Source organism: Ammospiza nelsoni, chromosome 7 (assembly GCF_027579445.1).
Source record: "Ammospiza nelsoni isolate bAmmNel1 chromosome 7, bAmmNel1.pri, whole genome shotgun sequence".
NCBI lineage: Eukaryota > Metazoa > Chordata > Aves > Passeriformes > Passerellidae > Ammospiza > Ammospiza nelsoni.
The window spans coordinates 33,273,686-33,300,007 of record NC_080639.1 but is presented as its reverse complement, the minus strand read 5'-3'; the positions used below and the strand labels follow the sequence as shown (position 1 = coordinate 33,300,007).

At 38.6% G+C, this 26,322-nt stretch overlaps 1 protein-coding gene across 2 annotated transcripts in view; it reads right to left on the bottom strand.

Annotated features, from left to right (window-relative positions):
- MGAT5 (alpha-1,6-mannosylglycoprotein 6-beta-N-acetylglucosaminyltransferase) overlaps positions 1–26,322 on the bottom strand; it is a 112,032-nt gene that overhangs the window by 13,712 nt on the left and 71,998 nt on the right. For both annotated transcript variants that reach the window (XM_059476405.1, XM_059476406.1), the window contains 4 exons: positions 22,943–23,076; positions 18,763–18,896; positions 8,473–8,622; positions 747–893 (listed from right to left, as the gene is read on the bottom strand). In XM_059476405.1, the coding sequence (XP_059332388.1) occupies positions 747–893; positions 8,473–8,622; positions 18,763–18,896; positions 22,943–23,076 (565 nt within the window). The remainder of the gene's footprint in view (positions 1–746; positions 894–8,472; positions 8,623–18,762; positions 18,897–22,942; positions 23,077–26,322) is intronic.

Sequence of the window (26,322 nt, the reverse complement as noted above, 5' to 3'; positions counted from 1 at the left end):
AGAAATGGCTCTGTGACTATTAAATGTTTACAAGTATAGGCTCAATTCTACCTACACTGAAAAAACAAATAATGTTCCAAAGTCAGTGCCAGGATGAGGGGTTAGTTTACTTAGCTTCAGTCTTCTCTCACTAGAGCCTAAACACACTGACTGTTTTAAAAGCTTGGAGTTTGGTTTTCCTGTTTTCTTCAAGAGTCAGTTCTGCAAAAGTCTTCAGCATTTATCCACAACCACAGTGGGTGATCATTAATACCTTAACTCAACAGTGCCTGAACAGGTCTTTTCTGAAGAAAAAAATAAAATCCCAAAACACACATAACCACCCACAAATGCCCTTTTCATAATTTGCTTAAACACCTATTTACTTCCTGCACAGTACACTGCAATGTCTGTTTCATCAACAAAATAAAAACACTTTCAAATGATGTCAAAATAACACGATCTGTTCCTGGGCAGAACATCAGGTTTCCAAGAGAAACTTCAGTTTATCATGTCTCAATAAGAAGTGGGAGAATGTACCTAAAGCAGACCTAGAGGTAAAGACTGAAGTGTGCTAACAACACCATTTTAATTGTCCTACAAAAGTAAGGACTGATACTCCCACCAATGACTAAAGAAAAATGCAATTGAACACCTCTGGCAATAAACCTTGAACATTAATGCAGTTTCTCTTACATTCTGTTATTAAAAGGAAACCCACAAGAATTTTCAATAAAAAAAAAATTATCAATATTGATAGAGCTTACCTCTCGGAGTGTAGGTTTGCCTTTGAAAAAATCAGTGTTTTTGCTACTTTTTGGTGGGTTAAATCTTAAATTTAGGAAAGCACATCCATTGGCAATAGCCTCCAAGGGAGCAGGCCCTTCATATGGAAATCCAAGACCAACAAACAGCTGAAAAATACAAAACAAGAGATATTTTAATTTTTGTTATTCCCTAAAAAGCTAAGAGCTAGCTAAAAACAAACAAAACCACATTCTAAAGGTACCAGCCTGAAGAAAATGCAATGCTAAGAAGAAAATGGGAGAAATTCAGCAGCTCGCCCAAGCAGTACTGGAATGTCCTGCAAAACACATTTGACAATCATCACCTGTAATGAGCTGAGGTGGTTTTTCATGGAGCTGAGAAAACAACAGACCCTTTTAGGGCTTTTTTGGGGTGGGGGGAAAAATTGGTGGTTTGGTTGGTGTGGAAGTGGAGCTGCTGGGGCTTTCCTACAGGCACAGGCTCCGAAGCAGCAATCTCCAGGAACAGCTGCACCAGTGTTTTCCTGATTCCCAAACCAGCCAAGCCTCTGGCTTTGCCACCACAACACGCTCCTGGTACACTAATTAAGGCCCCTAATTAAAACGGTAGGTGGCAGCAAACAGCAGCTCACGACACTGCACCGAGGCAGCGAGAGCCTGCAGGGGCTTCAGAGGGCTCAACCTTCAGAGGGTTCAATGGCTCCAAGGGAAACCAGAGCAAAAATCCATCCCAAAGCTTTTCCTGCACCAGCTGAGATTCCAGGTGCTCCAGAAAAGGCACTGCTCTGCTCCAGTGAAAATATAATAATTTTTTTTTCTGAGTAGTCTAAAAAAATCTTGACCCTTTTTCCTGCCCAAGCATAATGAAACCTCCGGAATTAAATATAGGATTCTTCACCTGAATGTTTGTGTATAGGATTCTTCATTTGAATGTTTGTGTATAATGGGAGAACTACAAGCTCTGAGTTGGAACAGCAATTTCTCAGTACTGCTGCATAACAATATGTATATGTATATCTATATAGATCTACTGCTTTTAAGAGGAAAATAAAGCACAACCTTCATAACTGTGAGAGTCATGCAATCAGGACACATATTCAAGGAGGTCAAGGCACACTATTCTGCATTAAATCTTGTGCAACACAGAAATGAATCCCAGAACATTCACAGCTGCAGGCTCTTCCCAGGAGCTGATGCTAACACTGATGCATAGAGCTGTAGTCAGCCCTGTCGTGCAGAGCCATTGCAGCATCAATCCTCCCCAACCCATGGCAACAACAGCATAAATTCAGAGCTGGCTCATTTTAGAAAAGCAAGTTAACACTTCTCAGCATAGCTGGGGACATGCAATTTGCACTGCATGGAGCTGAATATTCTAATTTCAGTTCTCAATATTCAGGTTAAAGAAGTGGCAAAAAGTTTCTCAACTCTCTCACTGATTTAAATCTTAGAGAAACTATCTAGTGGCTGATAATAAAAAGATCCAGAAGCTATTTCTACTAAAGACAAATTATGTAAATTCTGGTTTTATATATGGCATAAAATATACCACTTTTCAGTCAGAGAAATGCATACTACATATAATCTCAAAAGAATGAATTTACAAAAAGGTAATCTGCTGAAAACAATGAATTAAGGACATGAAACCATTTAATGCAGTCTGCACATAAAATATTATTTATTTAAGCTACTCCTTAGTTCAGGCAGAAAACCAGCTGAGAACCAGCAATTAAACCTATCTGAAGTATTAATTTCTCCTATGATCCTGTGTTTGTCTGCTATGTAGGGAATGCTGGGTTGTTTGCTTAGTTTTGCACTTTTTTAATAAACTGCTGCTGTGCACTGCTGAGTTCTGTGTCTGACTGGTCCATTTATTTGGGAGGAAGCTGCATGGGAAAAGAAACATGGGTTTGTGTTTTGACAGCACTGAGAGCACTGCCATCACTTAATCTATAATAAATAGCTTACCACCTGTTTCCCATCCATTTTCCAGCCTCACCTCTAAGCAGCCCTGTTCCTTTGAAGGAAGGAAGAAAGAAGGACGTGTCTGATCCATAGAAAAAGGTGTGTGTGTGTGCTGCCTGGTGGCCTGAGCCTGCAGCCTGCCTCACAGCTGCCTGCAGCCCCTCAAATCCTTCTTTCAGCCCTTCTATCACCCTCCAGCACACCATCATCAAACCAGCTGAAATTCCCAAACTCAGTCCAGACCCTTCTCCAAAAAGTTGTCCCTTATAAAGTGTCCTTGCCCATGGCAGGGGGTGGAACTAGATGATCTTCAAGGTCCATTTCAGCTCAAACCATTCTGTGAGTCTCTCTATGATTAACTTTCCTTGGTTAGGGAGTCAGTATTTTTGTCTGGTATAAAGAGCAAAACAGAAATATCTTACATGCCTCACATTTATTATGATTAAAAGAGCAAGTATTAGAGAACACAGGCCTTTTCTGTAACTCACAATGCTCTCATTTGCTAATCCTTTGAATTACATGCAGTTTGCTATTTCCAGAAACGATAAAACAATCTGTCAAGGTACTTCCTAAGAGTATGCAGCAAATACTGCAAGTCACCAACTGAGAAAGAAATGAAAAAAAGAAAAAAGTAGACATAACAGTCACCCATTTTCAGGTACCAGTGAAGCAAACATCATCCTCAATAGATTTGAGGCTGTGGGGAAGACAAGGCTCTGTCCCACAGAGTGAAGATTTACACCAGGCTGTGCTTGCCCTAATTTGTGATGTTCACTGTTGCCTCCAACACTGCAGGTGCTGATATGGCTCTCAGGGTAATTTCTCATCAGATGCAGGTCTGGTAACCCAGCCCACCATGGGAGGGCACCTGCACCCTTGGGCTGAAGATCCACATTGCAAAACTCCAAATGTGACTGTGTTGGTAACACCACAGTGGGAACACCTGGCTAAAAAATATTAGTCCAGATCTCACTCTGTGAGCTGCAGCAGAACTGCTATGCAGAGGAGATTGCTTTACGCTTTACTTGTTGATTAGTGCTTGGAAAAAAGTCATAATCTGTTTTTGAGCATTTTTCTCACCTTTGCAATGTTTCTGAAAGCAAAAGCCATTATTTTTTTTAGACAACTCTAAGTGGGCACATGGCACAGCTGGCTCTGCACACTGACACCCCACAGAACATGGTGATTGCCAGAAGGAAGCTGCACTGTAAAAGTCTATCTAAAAGAGATAACTGCCAAGAAAAACAGAAATAGAATGATCATGGAAACAGCAATGTGGGGTTGTTTTCTTATTTTAACCTATTCCTTTTTAGCAAGGTCTGCTGCCCCAGTGTGTCTGTGCCTGTAGGTCTGCACGGAGCAGAGAAGGGGATTTGTGTCTGCAACATCACTGGCTCAACTTGAGTAAAGTTGAAACCCTTAATAGTTTGGTTTCCATAACAAAGGCTCCTCAGGAACCTTCTCCACCTTGGTAATAAACTGAACCTCTGGTTTGGAATGTCAGACTTTTGAGCTGGCCACCCAGCATCACACCAACCACTCTTCTTGCTGTAATGTAAGGGGTCCTCTCACAGTGCAGTAGTTAAGTGGAGACATCTCTGACACAAAAAGTGACTCACAACCCCTCTCATGAAAAGCAGTATCTTTTTTTTGGTTTTTTTTTTTGTGGAGTTTACAGCACCACATCAGACTACTATATTAACATAAGTAAGTAAACAATCTTCCTAAATTATAGCCAAAAGTATAAAATAAGGATTGAATGCTTTACTTCCCTGACTGTAATTATGACTAGCTGAACAGTTAAGAAAAAATTTCATATTCCAGAGAGCAAATGCTCTAGTTTCATGCAGAGGAGTGTTTATCTTCTCCTCTCCCTTTTCTAGCATTACTGCACTTTATTCAATTTATTCTGTCAGGTTGGTAGGTTTATCACCACTTTAATATGCCTCCTTATTCAACTTATATATTGTCTTCTAAACTCGAGAAAGAGGAGTATAGCAAAGGTTAACTATCTTGTTATATAATTATTCTTCTCATCAGTACAAAATACTTTCTGCAAAAGTCAATCCTTTTGTGATTCAAACAACTTGAGAATAAAATCACTAGGTAAACATCTTTTCAGCTGATTTTATGAGGTTTAAATATATATTCCTTCACAAAAGGCAATATGAAAACAAAGTTTGTTTGCCTGTGTCTGTAAGGGTGTTGTTCCTGCTTTTATTAATCATACAGAAATGGTAAAATCCACTTAGTAAAAGAATTTGAACTCTCTGAAAAATTCACAGTGACTCGAAGGAAAAAGTTGCATCTGAAACTTTCTCAAAAGGAGAAATACTTCTCAAGAATTCAACACTGGTTCCTCCAAGGGAGCCTGGTCCAAGTGCTCCAGCTGCCCACTTGGCAGGCAGCCCTGGAGTTGGCAGGAAGGCTGCCAGCTCGCCTACCCCATTCTCCTCCACCGCGATGAATGGCTCCACATCTCCTCATTAGGAACTGCAGACATGGCTCCTTTTTGTCATGCTCCACACAGCTGAAGCAGCCATGGTGAATCTCGAGCAGCCCCTCCTGCCTGCAGAGCTCCCTCCCTCTGAGATGTGCTGCTTTACAGCGCACACAGAAGGAAATGGCAGCTGCACACTGCGCGGAAGAACTCTGTCCTGCCAGCTACTGCAGGGACCAGAGACACTTTGGGAATGCAAAGCTCTGATTAAGAATCACAGGACTGAGCCCTCACCTACTGGTGGTTTGCTGTCTAAGGACAAAGTGAAGCATTGCACCATAAGCTGACACTTCTGACTAGGCTGAACCATGTGATTTGTTAAATTATTATTTAGCTCTCCCTTTCTGAAAGCCAGAACATTTGTCAGCTGACCTAACAAAAACCTGCTAACACAGTGCTGAAATCACAACCAAAACAGACAATTCTTGTCCATGGTCTCAACACATCTGAAGGTTTCTGAAAGCTTAAGGACAAAGGTTGCTGTCTCCCCATGATGCTCCAGATGAGCATTGCACCCACAGATGTTCCCACCCTGAAGTTATGGCCCTGATTATTCACACACCTGCAGCACAGGCACAGTCTGTGACAAAACCCCACAACTTAATTCATTACAGGACTCTGACTTTAGTGAATAAAGTGATTATGATTAAAAAGTGTCCTTGAACATCCCTGCATGCATGTGCACACACACATGGGGCTCCTGCAGGCACAAAGCTCCTGTTCAAGTCACCTTGATTTTTGTGAGAAACCTGCACTTATTTTAGCAATGCAACCCATGATCCAGCTGATATAAACACAACTGACCCACATAGGCAGCAGATGGCCACTGGTGACAGGTGAGCAGTGTTTTGTACTAAGCTGTGCTCAAGTGTTGCCTCTTAAAGGGATCAAAATCTGGAAATGTGAATATGCAGGCAGCAACAGCACTTGGAGCAAGTGTGTCTGTTGATCAACACTGACAGGTAACCATATGCTGAGGCAGAACAGCCAGTGTACCTATGAGATACAATGCATCAGCCAGCAAAAAAACAAAACAAAACAAAAACCCACCCACCCCAATCCTCCTCCAACTGAAATGTCCAAAAATGAGATGGGAGATCTCAGTTTCCACTTTCAATCCCAGCATGCTGCTGTTTTACTTTTTCTGTTCAATTAGATACATTGAAACTGTATTAGACAGGAGTAATAAGCAAAATGCATGATGCAATAAGCCATATTTAATTTCATTTCGTTGCAAAATTAGAAATACATTGCATTCTCATTTCCATGACAATACTTATGTATTAGGAGCAGCAGATGGACTATTAACAGCTTATCATCAGGGCAAAGTTTTGTTAGGCTGGCTGTATCCTAAAGAAATAATTTCCTTAAAAAGAAAACAGCTTTTGTCATTTGCAAACCTGTTAACAAAAGTTCAGAAGAGCCATATAAAAATACTGCTTGCAAATGTAATTTTTAAAACCCTGACTTCCTGATACAGGGTTCTGAAACATATCAATGATTTGCTAGGTGCCATCTACTAAGAAATGCAGCAAATTCTCAAAATTATTTTCCCCAATGTTATGAAGGAAAAAAACCAACCATAACCAATGCACAACAACAGAATAAAAATCATTAAAATCGAAAATGCTCTAGGACTCTGACAACAGTACAGCACAGATCCATGCTTTTCACCAGATACTTTTGGTGAAAAATAAGCAATTTACTATCTCAGGAGTACTTCATAATCCCAACACAGTCTCTTCTATCTGATGCTGCAATTACTGCTCAAAATGTGAGTGGAAGTAGTCTGCTCCCTCCTGTGTCACAAAATCCATACAACTAAACTGTGCAACACATAGGTATCAGCTTGAATTTGTCCTAAATTAAATATGTCTTTACACTGCATCTTAGAGCACAGCAAATATAACCAATAACAACTAGATATCTAGTTAATACTGAAAAGCAAGCTTTTTAATGTGATACATGCAAGATGGATGATAAAAAATTAGAGAAAGGCTTGGTTAAACATAACTATTATTATGAACAGGCACTTGTATAGGGACTTCAGTAATTCTACAGGAAGCCCATTTGCTTATTTTACTATTTCAGTGAATAGAACACATGTTTTTTTAGGAGGCAGTCACTGCTCATGCTTGGGGGTTATAACAAGGTCAATATTCTTCCCACATTATGATTAACACAGGGATTTCATACTCCACACAGGCAAAAGCTGTGCAATCTCAGATTATCTATGACGAAAGCAAATGTTGACTTTTTAATATTAATATTATGTGTATCTGCAGGCATCAAGGACATACACACAGTGCTTGCACTTAAAAACTCATAATTTACCAACAGCTGTCACACAGAGATGTCAAATTACCATCATTTTCCCAAGTACTTCAAAAAGGAGATCTCTGCAGTTGTGTGGGAAGCCTAAGAGGTGCTTGCTTTTCCTTTTCTTTTTTTTTAAAGAGATTTTTCTGTGGAAGTGCACCGCAAGAAAATATCAACAGCGGCGCACTTCTGCAGATTTTGCTAATTCTAAACACACAAACCCCTTCTTTCACGAACTTAAACATTCTGTTTAAATGTAATCTACTGAAGTGTTTGAATGCTGCAAGGTGCCACAAAGAGTATGGGAAGGGCAGAGAATCCTGACAAAACTGTGGGGACAAAATTTATTTCTATGTATATCCCATCCCTCATCTTGAGTTCCCGTGGCTCTGGAGGCGCAGGCAAAGCAGATCACAAGAAGCCACGCTCCTGTGCTCCCTCTCTGTGCCCAGCTGAGGCAGAGGAAGGACGTGAATGGCAAATGAAGGGCTGCAGCTCTGCTTTTCTCCCTGGGAGAGCAGGGTCACTCTGGGTTGGAGTCACTGGCAGGGCACAGCAGGCTGTGCAGCTTTTGGGCGTTACCCAACCTTGACCTCAGGCATGGCAAACGCAGCACAGTCTCAGCTGATAATCTCCTTGAGCTGAATATCACATTCGAGAAAATGAAAAATGCATTTATCCCTGGTTCTCAAGCTGGTTGTTAAATGGGACTGTAGCTTGTCATCCCAATTTTCTAATATGAGCTGTCAATCCACCAAACAGAGACATGATGAAAAATGTATTCTTGGCACACAGAACACAACTTAAGCTCCTTTACACATGATAATTTTTTTCCAGTGCTTTTAAACTAGGAGCTTATTCATAGGAGGTGAAATGCATGCACTTCAGACACCCTCTGCTTGGAGATATTTTTGCCACCACTTTTTTGCTTGACAAACTTACTTTGGTTTCCCTCAGCAGAAACTGCAAATCCCTGCCGCTGAGTATTCCGTGGTTCTTTACATAGCCTGGAATGTACATGGTGCTTGTGCCATGAACAGTTCCATGGACCTCCATATAGGTGTGGATGACATCCAGGTAAGCCTTCTTATCCTGTAATGGCAAGGAAAAAATATTTTCAGTTGTTACGAATTTGAAGCAGCAATATTTAATCAGAGCTGGTTTTTTATCTCCTGTACCACAAAAGCCAGGGAAAGAAGTTCACTCATTCCTATTTGATTTCTATGTTTGATCTTTCGCTACATTATTAGTTAGTTTCTCTACTAAACTGGAAGAAAACTGCAGCATTTTCACTCACAGTCAAGGTATAAAAAATTAACATCAAGGCACTCTTAATTTGTAATTGGATAAAAACCAGGATGCCACCAGACAGCTGCAATCTCAGCATGCTGAAAAAATACTTGGCCTAAAAATATTAAAAAACCCATTTTGAAATATCAAATTTTCACTCTTTTGGTCAGAGATGCAAGTTATTTTCTTCTTTGTGAAGAAAAGGCTGAATGTCACCTTAGTAAGATGCAGTTTTGCCAACTGAATACTGAACACACCCCTTTATCTAAATACCCAGCATCTGAGTTCCATGAGAGACCTACAAATGTTCTGCCTACCTGAAGCTTTAAAGGCATTTTGGAAAAGACCCAGAGAAGAGCAACGGCTTTAATGTTGCATTTAAAAAAAAATTAAGAAAAAATAGTACACCATCCTAGTTTGCACACAAGAATTACTTTAATTTTCAATGCCATATGTTTTTTAAGTTTTAAAGACTACTGGCATCCCAAGGCAATTAGCTGAAGACTGTATTTACATGCAGTCTGCAACACAGATCAGAAGGCTTTCCCTCAATATTTGCACATAGGCTTAGTAATAGCTCTAAAATCAGGCAACAAGTTGCTCTACTTCTTGGCAGCAAAGTGAGTTTTCACCAATTCTACTTTCACTCACTATTTTTGTCATGTAAATTCTGTGCACGGTTCCTGCACAGCCCTGTGTGAAAGCTGGCCAACAATTTTACTGAAGTTCACTCAAAGGACAAGTAGCCTGGTGAAAATCCTGTCTTTTCCAGCCCTGGAGGAGCAGGTGTCACACCCAGGTGGGTGAGTGCTGCTTCTTCCAGCTTCCTTGCTGAATTCATGGCTGCAGAGCGTGTTTATTGTGTGTAACAATGGTTTCTGCTTTCACCCTGCTCGTGCTGGGCAGGACGGGCTGAGCCACCCCTGAATGCCCCTTTGGCAGCTCTGCCAGACACTGTCCTGGGCTAAGTGTCACATAAACCAGCCAACAGATAAAGACAAAGATGCTTTCTTCTTCAATGTGGCTGCTCTTTTTATTAATTAACACAAATTACTCAAAAAACCTAAAAGCTTGTTCTATTTTCTACTTCAAATTTGAATTACTCTGTAAGAGATATTCCTGACATAATTGCTAAAATGCCACAATTAGAAACTGTGAGGAACTCGTACACTTCGTCAAGAGAAAATCCATTTAGAACTTTTTCTTTGGGAATGAGCGTGAGAAATATAAAAGGAGTGGCCTGGTCTTGTTTCCAGAGGATACCTTAATCCTGCCTGCCTGGAATTTAATACATCCAGAACTTTGGAGTGTTCAGGGCTCTGAATGGAAGAGAAGGCAAGGAAGCAGCAGGTGCTACTGACATGACCCACCTGTAGCAACACCAAGGCACTTGCCTCAGATTCTACTGGCTCATGACACAAACCCTGGTGACACAAATCACTCTAACTCAAAAAAACCCCCCAAAACTGAGCAAAAAGCAGCTAGAAAGAACAAAAACAAGATTACCTAAAATTGCACTTCTTTTCAAGACTGCAATGACAATTTTACAAACCTTTTACAGAATATTTAGTTATTGTAAAATGACATTAACCATGCACAGCCTTAACTGGGAATAGTACTTAGGCATATAACTGACTTCTTTTCCAATTCAGAATCTAAAACCACAAATAAAACATTTATTATCCAGATAAATGGATAATTTATCCAACCAAAATCTCACTGTTTTATTTCCTTACTTTGAGTCAAAACCAACTGCTTTCATAATCATCTACAAAGCACCATAAAAGTCCTATTAGCACCTTATACTTTACCTACAGCTCACTAACATTTGTCTTGCAATTAAGTAGTCCTGAATTTCCACATTCCTTGCAGACAAAGGTTATTTTGGATCTTAAAAGTATATATTCTAGGAAGCCACCTCAGAAAAATGATCAGGACACATAATCAAATTATAGACATTAAAAAGAGTGAATTAGAAAATGAGAGAGTGCAAAAATAGCATTTATAAATAGAAAGGCTACATGTAAATAAAGCAAGAAATGTGACTTGCAAACAAAATACTAACATTCCTTCAACTATTTATCTGCTTCCTGAGTTGCTCACTTGGGAGCAGATATAATTATTCTTTTATCTTAAACCACTTGAACTTTGCTTTCTCCATGATGGATTCAAAGAGACAAGACCATGAGCAGCTGGGGACTAATGCCAACCTGACATTGTCTGCAGTTTGTGTCAGCCTGCACTGCTCACCCTGCTGTCCACACTGCAAACCCAGACTTAGAGGATGGAAGATAATCACATTTTAAAAAAAGGCAAATCATTTCTCCTCAGAATCAAAATGGAAATGTAACAGTGAGTAACAGCTACACAAACCTTTTCTGAAACAATTTTTCAGCAGCTAAAATAAACATGCCATTCAGAAAAGTACTTTTTGTTGATCACTGAATGCAGAACTGCTATTACTGCTCATCAATCATTTCCACCTACTTTTAAAAGCATCTTGATAAGGCCTTTCTCATCAAAGAAATCAAGTGAGAACTGTTTGATAAGTCTTTCCCCAGGACAATGTTGACAAGAAGACACAGTATGAAGAGGCAAAATTTTAAGTTTGGTGGGTGAATAATTTAAATATAAAAGCTACAAAAATATGTGGTGGAAACACAGTTCATCAAGAACTAAACTCTGCTTTTAGTTTTCTCAGTGTAGTACCTGGTGGTAATTAACAACTCTGCTTCCCCAACAGTTTGCCAGTCCAAGGTAATGACAGAATTTTGCAATTTTGGACCATTTGGGTGCCCTCACAGAACACCAAAAATTCAGCACTGAATGAAATTAAGCATCACTAGAGGCCAACTGCATTACAGAAGAGCTTGATTCAGAGTCCTGAACTGCTTTATGGCTTGAAAGTTCAGACTGCAAAACATATGTAAAACAGCCCATGTATCTGGCCTCACTTCCTTGCATTGAAAAATTCAGAAGGCAATGGTTTTATAAAGCTTGACAAATGTAATTCAGAAAAGGAAGTACTGGGCTACATCTTTGTGTATATCCTAAATGCATACTGAAGAGAAGTCCCATCATCTGAGTGCTTATCTGTAGAACTGTCGAGTCAAAAGTAAGCCAAAATGCAGTGTACATGCAATGTATGACAATCAAGATTGTGACACAAACATAATCTCTGCTCAGGAACTGTCACCCTCTCAAAGACTTCTCAAGACATGCCTGAATAATGAAAATCCTGTCTACCAGGGAGCTAGAAGAGTGCACAAAGGCTGGGGAATATTAAGAGATTCAAATGCATACAGTGTTTTACAGTGGTAAATCACAAAGAGTAGATTAAGTCTCCTCACAGTCAAAGATGAAACTTTCAAATTTATAAATCTTGATTTGCCCCAAATTCATAAATGATGTGGAGAAGATTCAGTGATTCATGACTAGTAAATATGAATTCTACACTGACCAAGTAATCTGAAATTTAAATAGAGTTATCTATGTAACCACACAAACCCCTCAAAATGACAATGACAATTCTTCCTGCCCAAGGAAATCCTCTCTCACCAAACTGGTAGCATTTTCTAAAGAAGCCAATCAACTTGTAGGAATTTTTTGAAGTTCTTACAGGAATTAAATCTCTTGGGGAGAGATTGGGAATCACTCTTATGAATGAACAGCCATCACGTGAAAGAGAACAGAGAAGTGACAAATGTATGCTGTAATTATTCACACTAACAAAATTCAAACTAACTTCAAAATGTTGGATTAAAACATCACAAATATTGAACACCTGGGGTTTTAAAGCTTTTGAAAAAGGCCCCCTCAGTAGTCAAAGGGACAGAGAGACTAGAAAAGAGATCATCTGATAAATTTAACTGTCTCCAAAACTACTTTATTTGCAGCACTGGATGCATAAGGAGTTCTCCCAAAGCATGCATGCTCAATAACTTAAGAGACCAGGTTATATTCCTGAAATTAATGCATATTTATAACATTTTCTGAATACATTCACATGTGCTAATTATTGCCATGGACTTGTGTGGGTATGATTCTGCTCTTTTGATGAATGTTTTCTCCTTGAGAATATCTCAAATATGTCATCAAGTCATAATGTACTTCTCTTATCCTTCTTTTCTCAAACACACAATCCTTGTTCTCAAAATTAAGATATCAGGCAGTACATATTAATCACTAACACAAGTAAACAAGGAGGCATTAGCTGGCACAAGACTTATTAATCTCAGACACAGGGAGTTAACACAAGGCCACATTAATCTCTGGCATTTGTACTGAGCACTGTGTGGTACAAAACTAAGCATTAACTGTGAATATGGGGATCATACATTATGTGCTCAAGTTGAAAGTATTTTCCAACATGTTCCCCTACTGCTGCTTAGACTTCTCACAGAATGAAAACCCTTTTGGTAATTTCACTGAAGTGACAGAAATGTTGAAAACCAGTCCTCACTTCAAGTGTGGAAAAACATCCCTGAGCTAACCAGTGTCAAGAATGAAGACTTTGCATTTTACTAACACATTTTATAGCCCATGAAAAAATCAGTCCTTTGTTCAGTACCAGTCAGTCCACTCACCAACCAAGTAAATGATAGGAACTTTTTTAGAAAGAAATTCAGAAATAAAGAGAATATTATTGAACTATTCTCTCTCCCTCTTCACACACCATTGCATTTCTGGTCCATTCTCTCACTGGACAGTGTTCTGAGAGGGGTAAGAAGGATCCAAGACACAGGACAGTTTCCACTGCTACACACAGAAATCTGCAAAAAATTCTTTAACAATTCTTCAGTTTGAAAAAGACAACTTGTCAGAATATGAGGGAGGTTTACAAACCTATAGCTGGCATAAAGAATGTGGATAGTGACTGACTATTCAAAATGTCCTATACAAAGAAATCCAAACAAAGCTCATAGGGGACAGGTTTAGAAAAATGCCTAAGTTAACTCTTTCTCCTGCAACAGGTCAGAGGTTTGAGGGACTCCATGACAGAGAAAGCTGCAGAGGCAGAATAAAGTTTGTATAGGTTCCTGATCAAACAAACACTGAAATCACCTCTTACTGAGATCTCAACAATGTGTGAACCGACAGTTTATCAACAGAGAAACAGATTCAGGAAATACACTGAATTAGCAGAGCTGGAGAGAGAGAGAGAGAGAGAATTTGCAAGGGAAGTATTATATAACTCTGCCATGCTCTTGCTCTTCCTGAATGTCCATTTGTAGCTTCTTTTTTAGGCACCATTTATCTCTGAATAAAACACACATTAGCACATATATAAATTCTGAATGAATAAAACATCTCAGTAAAGGTTTAGGATTTCTGGCAGAGCTTGAAGAACCTTATCCACTTCTCTATCCTCATCTTTTTCATCCATGAAGGTTTGGGGTTTTTTAAACACCGAGGTTTTCCCAAGATTTCACAATTTCATTGTCATGCAATGCACAGCAACATCTAAGCAGTAATTTCCTGTCCTTGGAATGGAAATTTCCAGAACCAACCAGACATCCTTGTTCACTGTAAGTGCTGAAGGAGAAAAGTGAAGGGGTACAGATGAAAATAGAAAGTAGGACCAGGGGAAGAAAAGGTTGTGTGGGTTTTGTGCTAACCAAACAACAGTAGGTGATTGTGTTAATCAGTACTGTAAGGCCTCAGTAATTCACTTTGCAGCTGAAAAGTTCTGCAAAGTGAGAAGCTGATCACTGGCAGGTAAATATCCATGAAAAAAAGGGGTTTTTTCTTCATTCATAATAAACTCTAATTTTCATAATAAGTATTAAAGAATAAGCCTTTAAAGGTGCATGCTTATTTACTGCACTCATTTGTTTTGACTGACTTGTTTCTGATCCATCCAGCTTCCAGAAGGAAATGATGAATTTCAGAAATGCTGCTGAGCTGAAGTGTCTGGCTCATTCCAATTTATAGATTTGTGGCATAAGGCAGGACAGTGCTCCTGGTGCCAGGCTCTGGGGTAAGTTTTCACCAATTGATAAGCCCCCAGTGCTGCTGCACATTTGGGGGAACACAAAACACAACGGCCACAAGAAAGTCCATGAGAAGGAATTTCTGTCCCTTTACTTATTTTTCTTTTCGTTTAAAAGTTGAAATAAAATATTTATTCAAAATACAATGCTAAACATGAAGTACAAAAGCCAACCAGAAGGAAGGGATTTTCCTCCTGCTTCGTGCAAGAGGGCATAGGATGGGGAAATTACATTTAATCACATGTTCCCTGGAGCTACAAATGAACATTAGTGTGAACAGCCTCAGTGATGTGCTTTCCCATTGAGAACAGGCTCAAGGTAGCCATTTCCAATGCAGCTCTTCTAAAGTTGCTATGCAGGCAGTATATATTTAAGGAGAATGCTTTTCAAGTAGCATTAGTAAGAAACTCCCACATTATTTTGCCTCTAAATATACAAATATTTTCAATATTTGCTCCAACAGACAAAATACTAAAGCAGCCATCATATACTTATGTTATGCATTGATGCCTATTTTCTGGTAAATGCAACCTTCTGACTTTTCTCACAGCAACCCACAAAAAAAGAAGAAATAGCAAATACTGCAAAATGAATCTTGACTCTTTCTTTCCTCTAGGATAAAGGGTCAAATTAATGGAAGAGTATAACAGTAAGTTGCAGGAAGAAGAACAAAGCCTTAGAAACAAGAGCTAAGGCAACATGAAAGGCTTAAAACATTCTCTTTTAATTGAAATGTTCTGTAATTAAAGTAAATTTTGATAATGGAGAGCATTATGGGTTTCACACACATTTTATAAATTCCTTTTTCCCCCCACTTTGGCATAGATAGAATTCTCTTTACTCCTTAGTACTGCCAAAAACTCCAAACAAAACCCCAAACCTATTATCCCAACACTTTCCCAAATCTTGGCAAATGTTGCCCTTCATAGCTTACCTCTAAAGATAACCTTTAGAAATGTGGCAAAAAAATCTTTAGGGCCTGCTGTTTGTTATCCTCAACCCACCTAGGATGGATTTAGTTATTAAGAGGGAAATATTTAGTTATTACAGAGGGAAATATAGCAGATTTATCTTACACCCTCTGCACCATACATCCTTCCTGACCTCAGGAGGTGCACCCAGACTTGGCCACTGTGGGATGGGGTGGATGTCACTGGGCCCAGGCACAGGAAAAACCCATATTCGTGGCTGTGTAGAGCCATGGTGGTTTATGCAGGCCCAGGGAGAAGAGGTCCTGTGCACACTTCAGTCCCACTTCAGCCTGCTTGGTTTAGAATAAACAATTGATTTGTCACTGCTATTCCCCAAAAGCACCAAAGTCTGGGGACAGGAACGCTCTCCCCTCCCCACGGTGCTCCTCTAATGAGTGATCAGCCCCAGCAGTGCCCCAGGTACTCTGTGCAGATTACCCTCCTCATTAATTGGCCATGTTGAGTAGAAAGCACAGGAGCAGGATAAATAGATTAGCCTGGTTCCATACAAGCCGTGGTGGCAGATGAAAAGAGCACTGAACAGGGAAAATGAAAGAAACGTGAAATAAGCAAATTACACAGACACAAGATCAGTTCAGGCTTTCTCTTGATCACAAGAATTGGATTTTATCACTCCAGATAAGAAATCCCACACTGTAACTGATTCAAAGTCTATCTGCAGTGATTTGCACTTTATGTATGAGTGCACATGGGAATGACTGCAGTTACAATGTGCAAGTTACAGTTTTAATCTGCTCGATGTTACCAGTACACATTTTAACATGGCCAGATACCAAATCAAACACCTTGGAAAAAACAAGATAGGAAATACTGATAAAATACAGCAGTGACTTGAAAAGCAGCACTTTGAAAAGTGATACAAAGGTCTTGGCTGAGAGTTCCTAATGGTGAAAAGGGGACCTGTCTAAATATGAGACAGGATTTCCTTTTGGATTTGATGCTGGTATGGCCCATGTGCCCTTTGCAAATGTTCACTTTTCAAGAGGAATGTGAATAATCTTGAGAAGGGTCAGAGAAAACAGACATGTGAAAACTCTTAAGGATTAGAATCACAAAGCTCTCAGGGGCTCAGCATATACAGGCTTTTCAGGAGATGTCTGTGGGTTACTCTGACCTCAACCTATATTCCTGCAGGGCAAAAGAACAGAAGCATCATCAGGCCAGTTGAGGAAGTTTATAACTGCTACTAAGACTGGAAGGAACCATATGGAAATCTGTACCAGAAATAGTGCAAAATCTTAAGGGAGAAAGCAATTGTTGGAGGACTTCACCAGAGGAAACTGTGGCCTTTCCCTTGTGTGCTATTTAAAAATCAAGACTGGATATTCTTTCCCAAAAAGCCATGTTTTTATCTTAATCAGTCCATGAATATCCTGTGTGTCATACAGAATCTGAGACTAATCACAAATCTCCCCTCTGGGCATATAAACTATCCATACATATTTCTGAATCCATACAAACTGAATAAACTGAGAGAGATAAATATGTCAGTGAGAAACACCCTGGTGACTAAAGAGCTGTTTTCTTCCTTAAATCCAACTAGTATTCAACAGGTCCTCCTGCTGATGTGCACTGTAAATCAGGTCAGGTTTAGATGATTATTGTATGCTGCTGTTCTTGAGAGACTGATAATGAGATCAGTCACAAGTAAAAGTGTAAGTAGAGTCACATGTAAAAGGACAAGAGCCTAAGCTTGAAAAGACTTGAAGAAAGGATTCCAGCTCTGCTCCAGCACTCGGCAGAGAGGAGAGACTGCACACAAGGGCACACTAAGTCCTTCTATACCATGATCCAAACAGAATAAATAAACATTTTCATGTATTTACTACATATTTTCTCAGCACAATAGCCAAGAAGCATTCAGCTCTACCTGTTCTGCTACCACTGCAAACATTCCACTGTTTTTACAAAGTTTTGGTTTTGTTTTGTCTCACAGATGGACCATTTACTTGCAGCTGTCATCTTTAGAGAATTTATTCTGTATAATCTGAGTCATCAGAATAAATGTTCCTTCTGTGGTTCGAAAAACTGTGCAAGCCCAACATTCTCATGCCAATAAAGAGAAAAGGAATGACAATGTGAGACCCAGGTGGTCTCCCACTGTCACACTGTTTGGCCCTATGTATGGCACTGATAATTTCATTTCACAGTTGACAAGAGGCTTAAAAATAAGGTCTTTTTAGCAGGAGGGAAGGCACATGGAGGATATGGGCATGCAGAGTATTTGGGCACACAGAGCTGGAGGTAACTTGGAAGAAATCCAGTTACTAGTAAGTAATCTCTTTGAAAACTGCATGGGACACACTCCCAGGTGTGTCAGCCTGGAAGAAGGAGCCCCAGAAAAGGATAATGGGTGAAAAAAACATACCATTATGACTTAAAAACACAATATACTTTAATTTAGTGAAAACATCACCAAATCTTGGTGTTGTTATTCTGCTGCTCTCATCTGCAGATGAGAGAAAATACAATAATGGCAATACTAAAGAAACAAAACTCTGATATAATTACAGGGAGATAAAATAAGACTGCACAATTTTAGAGCCTTTCATAAAACAGGCTTTCCATCTCAAAATGCAGCACATTTTTTGTTGAAGATATAAGAATAGAAGTAATTGAAAGACAGGTTTGCTTATGATTAATGAAAGTTCACACCTTAAATTTTCCATTATGTTTACCAGCCTTCCGCATTTTCTAAAATTATTGTGACATTAAGACTATATTTTTTTATTCTACCAGAAAGGTGTACAGAAATAGCAAAGGATCCACATCAATCTAGACAGAAGTTTCTCTAACAGAAAGACTTCAAAATGTTCAATTTAATTATTCAAATACATTTGTTTCCAGAAAAAAAACTTAATGGGTTTAGACAGATGGGACACTTTCAAATTTCAAATTATGCTTTATTTTATTGATCAACATAAATTTACTCAAGCATATGAGTATAAAAAACTCACCTTCCAGAAATTATCTACTTTGCCATAAACGAGAGATTGATTCTGCCTTTTGATGTCATTAATGTGCTTAATGTCACTGGAATTCAGGTGCTGCTCTACCACAAATCCAAGGAAGCTGTTGTCTGGAGTGTGAGCTGTAAGAAACAGAGCAGATTCAGCACCTTTGAAAATACTGGTTAATGCTACATTAGAGTGAATGTTGTCAGAAAAGAAGCTATAAGGAACATGATCACCTCCTTCTTATTAGTACTGAAAGACATTTGCTTGTTTTATTATCCAAAATAGTTTTTATTAATTTTACATCCTGCTCCATATGCCTACTGGAGTAAGCAGCTATTTTCTGTCTTGTTTCTGACAATAAAAACTCTGCAGCTGGACTGAGTCCAATGGTAATGATCTTTTTTGTCTGTGTGCTAAGCTTTATTTCATTATTAGAGATAAAAGAAACAGAGGAAATTCAGCTTGACAAATCTCAGAGATACAATACCAACAGTTTGAAAACCCCCTGGATTTATGCTTGTTAGCAAAGATGCAAGCAAAAATGGATGTTGCTCAATGGCATAAATAAATTTTGGCCAATTTCTTGGGTTCACCTCCTACACTGGAATTACCAACACCAACTCTCTGAGTATTATGCACCCATGCTAATTACTGGCCTACCAAGTCACACTATGCAAATCAGAATACAAATTGCATTGCTTAATTCACCCAGACATAGTGATCATAAAATATTTAAATGTGGCAAGTGAAGTCAGCAATACTGCTTTCAATCCAATCCAGGCAAAAAAAAAAAAGACTGTGTGCAAGGGCTATGCAATTTATTCATAGTTTTTAATATTATTTTTAGCCCCTATTAGTCTTTTTTTCCAGCAGTGTTGGTCACTGTTCCACACCCTATAAAGACACAGATATTTAGGCTCATTAGAAGTAAGGAGTTTTGATGTTTTGGATTGGTTTTTTTTGTAGACTGGGTGTTTATTTCCAGTGATGGACTCCAACACTCAATGCTTCAGGTGGAAATCCATCCCTACTATATAAAAGCTATTCCAATTTTTTGCCTCTAAAAAGTGCCACAGCCTCACAAGTGCACATAGAAAAAGGCTGCAATAAACAGCAGGATCTCCTCTCTAGGCCTCCTGTTAAATTCTGGCACACAAGCTGACAATTAATCACATTTTGAAAAGCTTAAGAACCCAAAACAAGACAAAAAACTCCTAAATCCAAAGACAACACCCCAGGCATTTTTGATATGTGCAATGCTAAACCTCTACTAGAGTTATTAAAAAAAATTCTATTGCAATTATGAGGTTTTGCATTTTTGTTCCTGAAAATCAGCCAAGTGGATAATGCAGGAGAACAGAGAAACCATACACAGTGCACACGTCCCTCTGCCATTACATTTAGTCTTTCAAATGACAATTACTCTTATTCACAAAAAAAAAGCCTCAGCAACAGCCAGGCACCCACTTAGACCCAAGGACTTTTTAGAATTTTATATAGCAAACAGCACATTTCAAATATGTCTGAAAAGGGGCATTTTTCCATCCTTTCATATTTTTGGATGAGAGACTGCATTCAAAGGAGAGGCAAGGCAGTATACACTCAAAAGAAAAATAAACCTTTGTTAAAGTTAGCACTTAGAACTGGTGGAATTCAGTGCCTCAAACATCATGGACAGGAAACAGCACTCAGATGGATTTTTAAGCAAGATCACGCACTTTCAGAAGTACCAGGGCTGTTATTTTGCATGAAGGTATTTGAATTAAAAACATGGCAAACATAAAAAGGGGGAAAAGCTCTCATGCTTCTGGGAAACTCAGAGAACAGTCAGGCACTTGGTAATATGCCACAGGTTTGAATATGGCTTGCTTGTTGCTCAGGATAATTTTCTGCCCTTATAATCAGAGTTCTCAAAACATAATAGAGTCTGGGGATCTTGGGAAGCTGTCCAGGGCTCCAATCTGCCATAAAATCTTTACTGATGCATAACATGCACTTTTAATCACAACCCCATAAAGATGGTGCTATCTCTGCAGCAGAGAACAAAACAACAAATATAAACTTTAAATATCACAAAACATATTGACTCTTCTGCACCTAGTAAAAAGAAAAAAAAACCATAAGAAAAATAAATCCTAGAATAATCCACAGCACTGAAATCACTCATGCTTCAGAATTAGTTTGCCTGCAATCTATTTACCCCTTTTCCTGCAGAGGAAAACCCGCAGTCATTTCCAGCAGGAAAAATTGGAAATGGTTATTTATTAAAATTCCAATACAGTCATACTCTTTGGAAAATCCATGATGAAGCAATTTTCTTTGCACAAGAGACTGTACCAGTGGAAGTCTGTACTGCCATAACAGAGATCTCTAGAGAGAAGATTTATTTTCTTCTGCATTTCATGGAGAGGGACTGAGCAGTGCACACACAGCTGTACCACCAGTGCTCTTCCAGCTATTTTCACTGAGTGCATCATCCCCCTTGGTGCTATCTTGAACTGGCCTCACATCTGAATTTCCCAGCTTTAAACAAAGCACAATTGAGTCCCTTTTCCATTTAGGACATAAACTGATAAATATTAGCAAATGTGGATACAAAACAAGCTCTGCTTACTAATACCCAGACACAAACTCTGCAACCACTTTCAAGTCACATTTCACCACCACATGTTTTGTTACTTGCTTCCCAACAACTGTGAATGCAGCCTTTTATCTCTTGAACAACCTTCACTTATATTTCTCTGGAAAAACTTGCGCAGCAAATGTTGACAGACAAAATATGCCTCTCTCAAGAATTTCACAGGGCAACTGAAATCAAAAGCGTGTCAAGCCGACAGCAGCGTGTATAATTCTGCTGTGAAAAGCAGGAAAGTTTCAAAGATTGATGATGAAAGCTGATGAGAGAGAACAGAGCCCTCCCTGGTCTTAATGTCAGACAGGGAGCAGCACCAAACCCTGGGGGTGGGCTGGTCACCATGAAATGTTTCCTTACAGGTTTCCTTACATTCCACCATGAAATGTTTCCTTACAGGCTTCCTTACATTCCACCATGAAATGTTTCCTTACAGGTTTCTTTACATTTCACCATGAAATGTTTCCTTACAGGCTTCCTTACATTCCATCATGAAATGCTTCCTTACAGGTTTCCTTACATTCCACCATGAAATGTTTCCTTACAGGCTTCCTTACATTCCACCATGAAATGTTTCCTTACAGGTTTGGGCTGAGCAGCCCCTGCACACAGCAGAGGGCTCTGCCCTGAGCCTCCCTTGCCCTGCACCTTTCAGAGACAACACACCTGAATTACTGCTACATAAGAGACAGATCCCTTGATTCTGGAACCTACTGCTATAAAGCCAAAGATTAGGTATAGATCAGGTCACAAATAATTTAATCTGACCCAATTTATAGAGAATTTCCACTCTTTTTTGTGTCTGTTTTGTTTCTTTTTTAGGTTTGGCTGGGGTCACTTCAAAAGATATTTGTTGAGGCTTCAAAATCTACAGCAGTGCTGAAATCTACTACTTATTTTACAGTAGCTTAATATACTGCTGGCAAATAAATGTTAGTCATTTTAGCTGAGGATAAATACAATATGAAAACCAGCTAGGTGAAATTTTTTACAAAACCATAAAAAAGCACAGACAAATTTTTTTTTGGTGAGTGGTCATTTTAAAATTCTGAACACAAAGAAGCAGTGAAGGGCTGGTGCTGCTGAGCTGTTGAAGACCAAAATCAGAAATACAATACTATACCTAACAGAAGTCCAAACTTCAACATGATGAAATGCAGGAGTTTATAAAAATGTAACCTAGCAAGTTCCTCAGAGATCTATTGCTTCATAGTAATATTAGAGAAAGCAGAAGTAACAAAAACAAACTCCCTGATACTTGAAGGAAAAGCCAAGCAGCCCTTTCCACAGGTACCTAGGGCATAAAGACATCTACCTATGTTTATATTAGCTCAATATTTTTGTTTTTTCACTTCTGGATTTTTGTTTTTTCACTGAAAGCACAACAAAGCTTTTGCACAGTATACAGACACTGCCACAAATCTTCCCATTTAGCAGTTGCATTTTATTAAACTGTGAATTTGTCTTTCATAAGGAAAAAGAAAATCTTCTCAATGACAGCATTCCTTTTAAAATCTCTAAATTATTCATAAGAACAGAGGTACTTACGGAACATTGTATAAAACTGCTGTGGATTGAGGTTCCACTTTCCCCACGGTGTCTTGTGGCCTTTAGACTGGGCATAATGGGCATGGTTAAACTCTGGCTCAGTCCCAAAGGAATCCAGAACTCTGAGCATACACCTGAAAAAGAAAAATAAATTACTGTAGGTACACCTACATATATATATATATATATAAGAATGTGCATATTTATGCATAGTTATGATAATTAAAATGTGTTTTGTCGTTGTTTGCAGCTGTGGAGAACATATAAACAGAAGGTACATTTTAATTTCAAAAAATTCTGTTCATATTACATTCACAAAGATGTTCTGAACAGCAAACTCAAGGATATATCAGATATTCAAATAACAGCCCTGGAGCTTATTTTGTCCTCACAGAATGAAAGTATGCTTTAAAATCCAAGCAGAGCTTATGGGAATGCCACAGTGGCCACCTGCATTTCCTAGGGCTCTGGAGTAGAATTTAGGCAGAAGAAGAGAGGATTTCCATGTGTTTTCTAAAGTTCTCAACCATTACTGCAAACCAAACGCAGCAACCAGGGGCCACATGCCAAGAGGATCAGAGCAGAAGAGGACATTGTCTTCAGAGAATTGTATTTGGTCTCCAGGTTCTGACTTTCAGACCTACTGTAAAAGCACTGAAGATGGTTTAATATGCTAAAAGCTCTTGCAGACAGCTTATTTATTTGTTTATGAAATATTTTGTCACAGACTTTTGAAGAAACAGCATAAAACTCAATTACCTGCATCAACCAACACACAACAGAGAGAAATCCTGGCACTGGAATGCAAAGAGCCTAGGATGAGAGAATCATGCTCACCCTTTATTTAAAATCCTATTATTTTCTTGAAAAAGAAAGGGCCAGAAGAAATGTCAGTATGAAGAAGACAACACATGTTATAGGATAGAGATTCTAGAAGTTATATTTTCTTTGATTTGACTTGGACATACTGACCACTGGCACTGAAGTGCATTATAGGGCTCCAGAATCTACCGTTCTTCAGCCCTCTGCAAACAAAATTGCAGAAAAGACTTATTCAGGAATTAAATATCATGTGCAATTGTGTTATAAACACAAACTCTGCACATTGTAGCACTGGGCTCATATGTGCTAAGGAAGGGACAACTTCACAGGTGGCAGAGAAGGGAGGTAGCTGCAAAATGACAATTAAAAATGGTTATTTTTCACAGTTTTCAACATTTCCCATGCTCCAAGCACATATGTATATTCTGTTCAATAAAACACCTGATTTTGGCTTTTAAATGTGAAAGAATTTAGCCCTCAAAAGGTGAAAGAACTTATCTCCAACTATTTGTCAGCTTTAAACCAAAATATTTTAGTCTCCAAAATAAATTTACATGTTACTTATATGTTGCTCCTTTCTCTAAAAGTATTCAATAATGTGGGAAGTAAAAAAAAAAACCCAGCAATTTTTAAACTCTTCTATGAAATGCTACCTGTGTGTTTCAAAATACAAATTGAGAAAAGTGATGTGTTTTTTTAAACCTTCACAGAGATATTTCAAACAAAAAGAAAGTCAAAATATACAACATATTATGATTCACCAAACAACAAAGCTGACAGATCAGTTTCTGTGCAGTGTTTTCTGTCAACTGTTCTCAATGAAAATATTTTACAACAGTGGCAATTATCTCTGCATCACACAAAATACTCCAGCAGGACCAAAACAAGTTCTGCACTGATGAATCATTCAGTAATAAAAGCCCTCTCATGTCTTGGCAGGTCTTTAAACAAAATTCCTCTCAAACATACAGCTTTTGGCCAGGTACTTGAGTACAGGAGAATGAAAAATAGGAGAAAAATACAGAAAAACTGCAACATTACTGGAGGTTGTCAAGAGATATATGTAAGGAGCATTACTCTGCTTTGTTGGTTCTCTTTTTGCTGAACTCAGATGTAAGATAAGAGGCACTAATGGCTCACAGGGATATGAGGAACCATGTCCAGTACATGCAGGTTTCTGAATCAGGACAGGCAATGTGAAGCAACAGAAATCCAAACCAGAAAGCAGGAAAACAAAACAAAACAAAAAAACAAAAACAACAACAAAAAAAACAACAACAAAAAATTTCTATGATTTGGTATAAACTAAGTCAGAAAAAAAGATGACAGAAAAAAGTGCAAGTCTGTGCAGGAATGGTATGAGAGATCAAAGCTTCAAGTGGTGAAACTAATCCTTGAAATGCAGCAGAAAAGAGCTGGTAAACATTTAAAATTTAGAAATGAATGTAATTAATAGCAGTTATGCTGAACTGATATTTTAATATATGGAGGAATGCCTTGATTGTCTGCCCTACTACCATATTCTCCATTTGTTTCACCTAATAATTTAGATGCCTTTCATTTTTTTATTATTTTTGCTTACAATGCATTAGCATTTCTAAAGTGAAATAATTAGTTTTAAAAATGACAAAACAGTATTTTTTTTATAACTCAGGGATATATTTTAAATTAAAATGCTAATTTGGTATACCTTTAATTTCAGTTTTGCCACTTGTCCTTCCTAAAATGTCACAATAAAACTGCAGAGAATTGCAGTGTGCCCTGAAATTGGTGTCAGAATAACTCTATTCTCTGCCTAATTAAAAAGAGGACTGGTAGGTAGTAAATTGCCTTAGAAACATCCATATTAGTCTTTTCTGTCTAGCACATTAGAAGTGACAATTTTAGGGCTTTAAAAAAAAAAAATCAGACAAAAGTAACCCAGGATTATTTAAAGGGAGCTTTTCTTTCCCCTTGAGTATTGGGCAGAAGCACAATCTTAACAGAGCTGACCTAGTGGACATATTTATACACAGTTTTTTGGTATCCTTCTCCTACTTCATCAGGCCACTCAGTATTTGCATTTAAAATCTTAGGAGAGAAAATAACCCTCCTAAAAAAGATGTGTTCTAGAGAACACGCAGAAAGCGGGAATGTTGCTCATTTCTCAGGATAGCTGTCACGTTAATTTATTTCAAGAAAAAAAAAAGCCAGCTGGATTGTTGGCATATGGGAATGAGTCATTGCTAGAGAGACTGTGGAAAAATGAAAAAATAGCAGATTTTTATGTGCTGCATGGAGGATGAGGGTGCTAAGAAAGACTGCACTTCTCAAACTATATTAAACTAATTATTTGAGTGTTGATTCACTGCACACAAACTGCATTCAAACATCCACACCTCAGAACTGAAAAATCCAGCAGGCATTGCTCTGCTTGGAAATAAGGTGCACTCTAAAATGAGATGTGTTCTGCTGTGTTCCTGCTATTTGCAGCACCAATTATCCCACAGATAAAGCACACACTACCAAAAGTCACTGGTGCTCTCAGCTGTGCAGAAGAGTCTTTCAGAAATACTCAC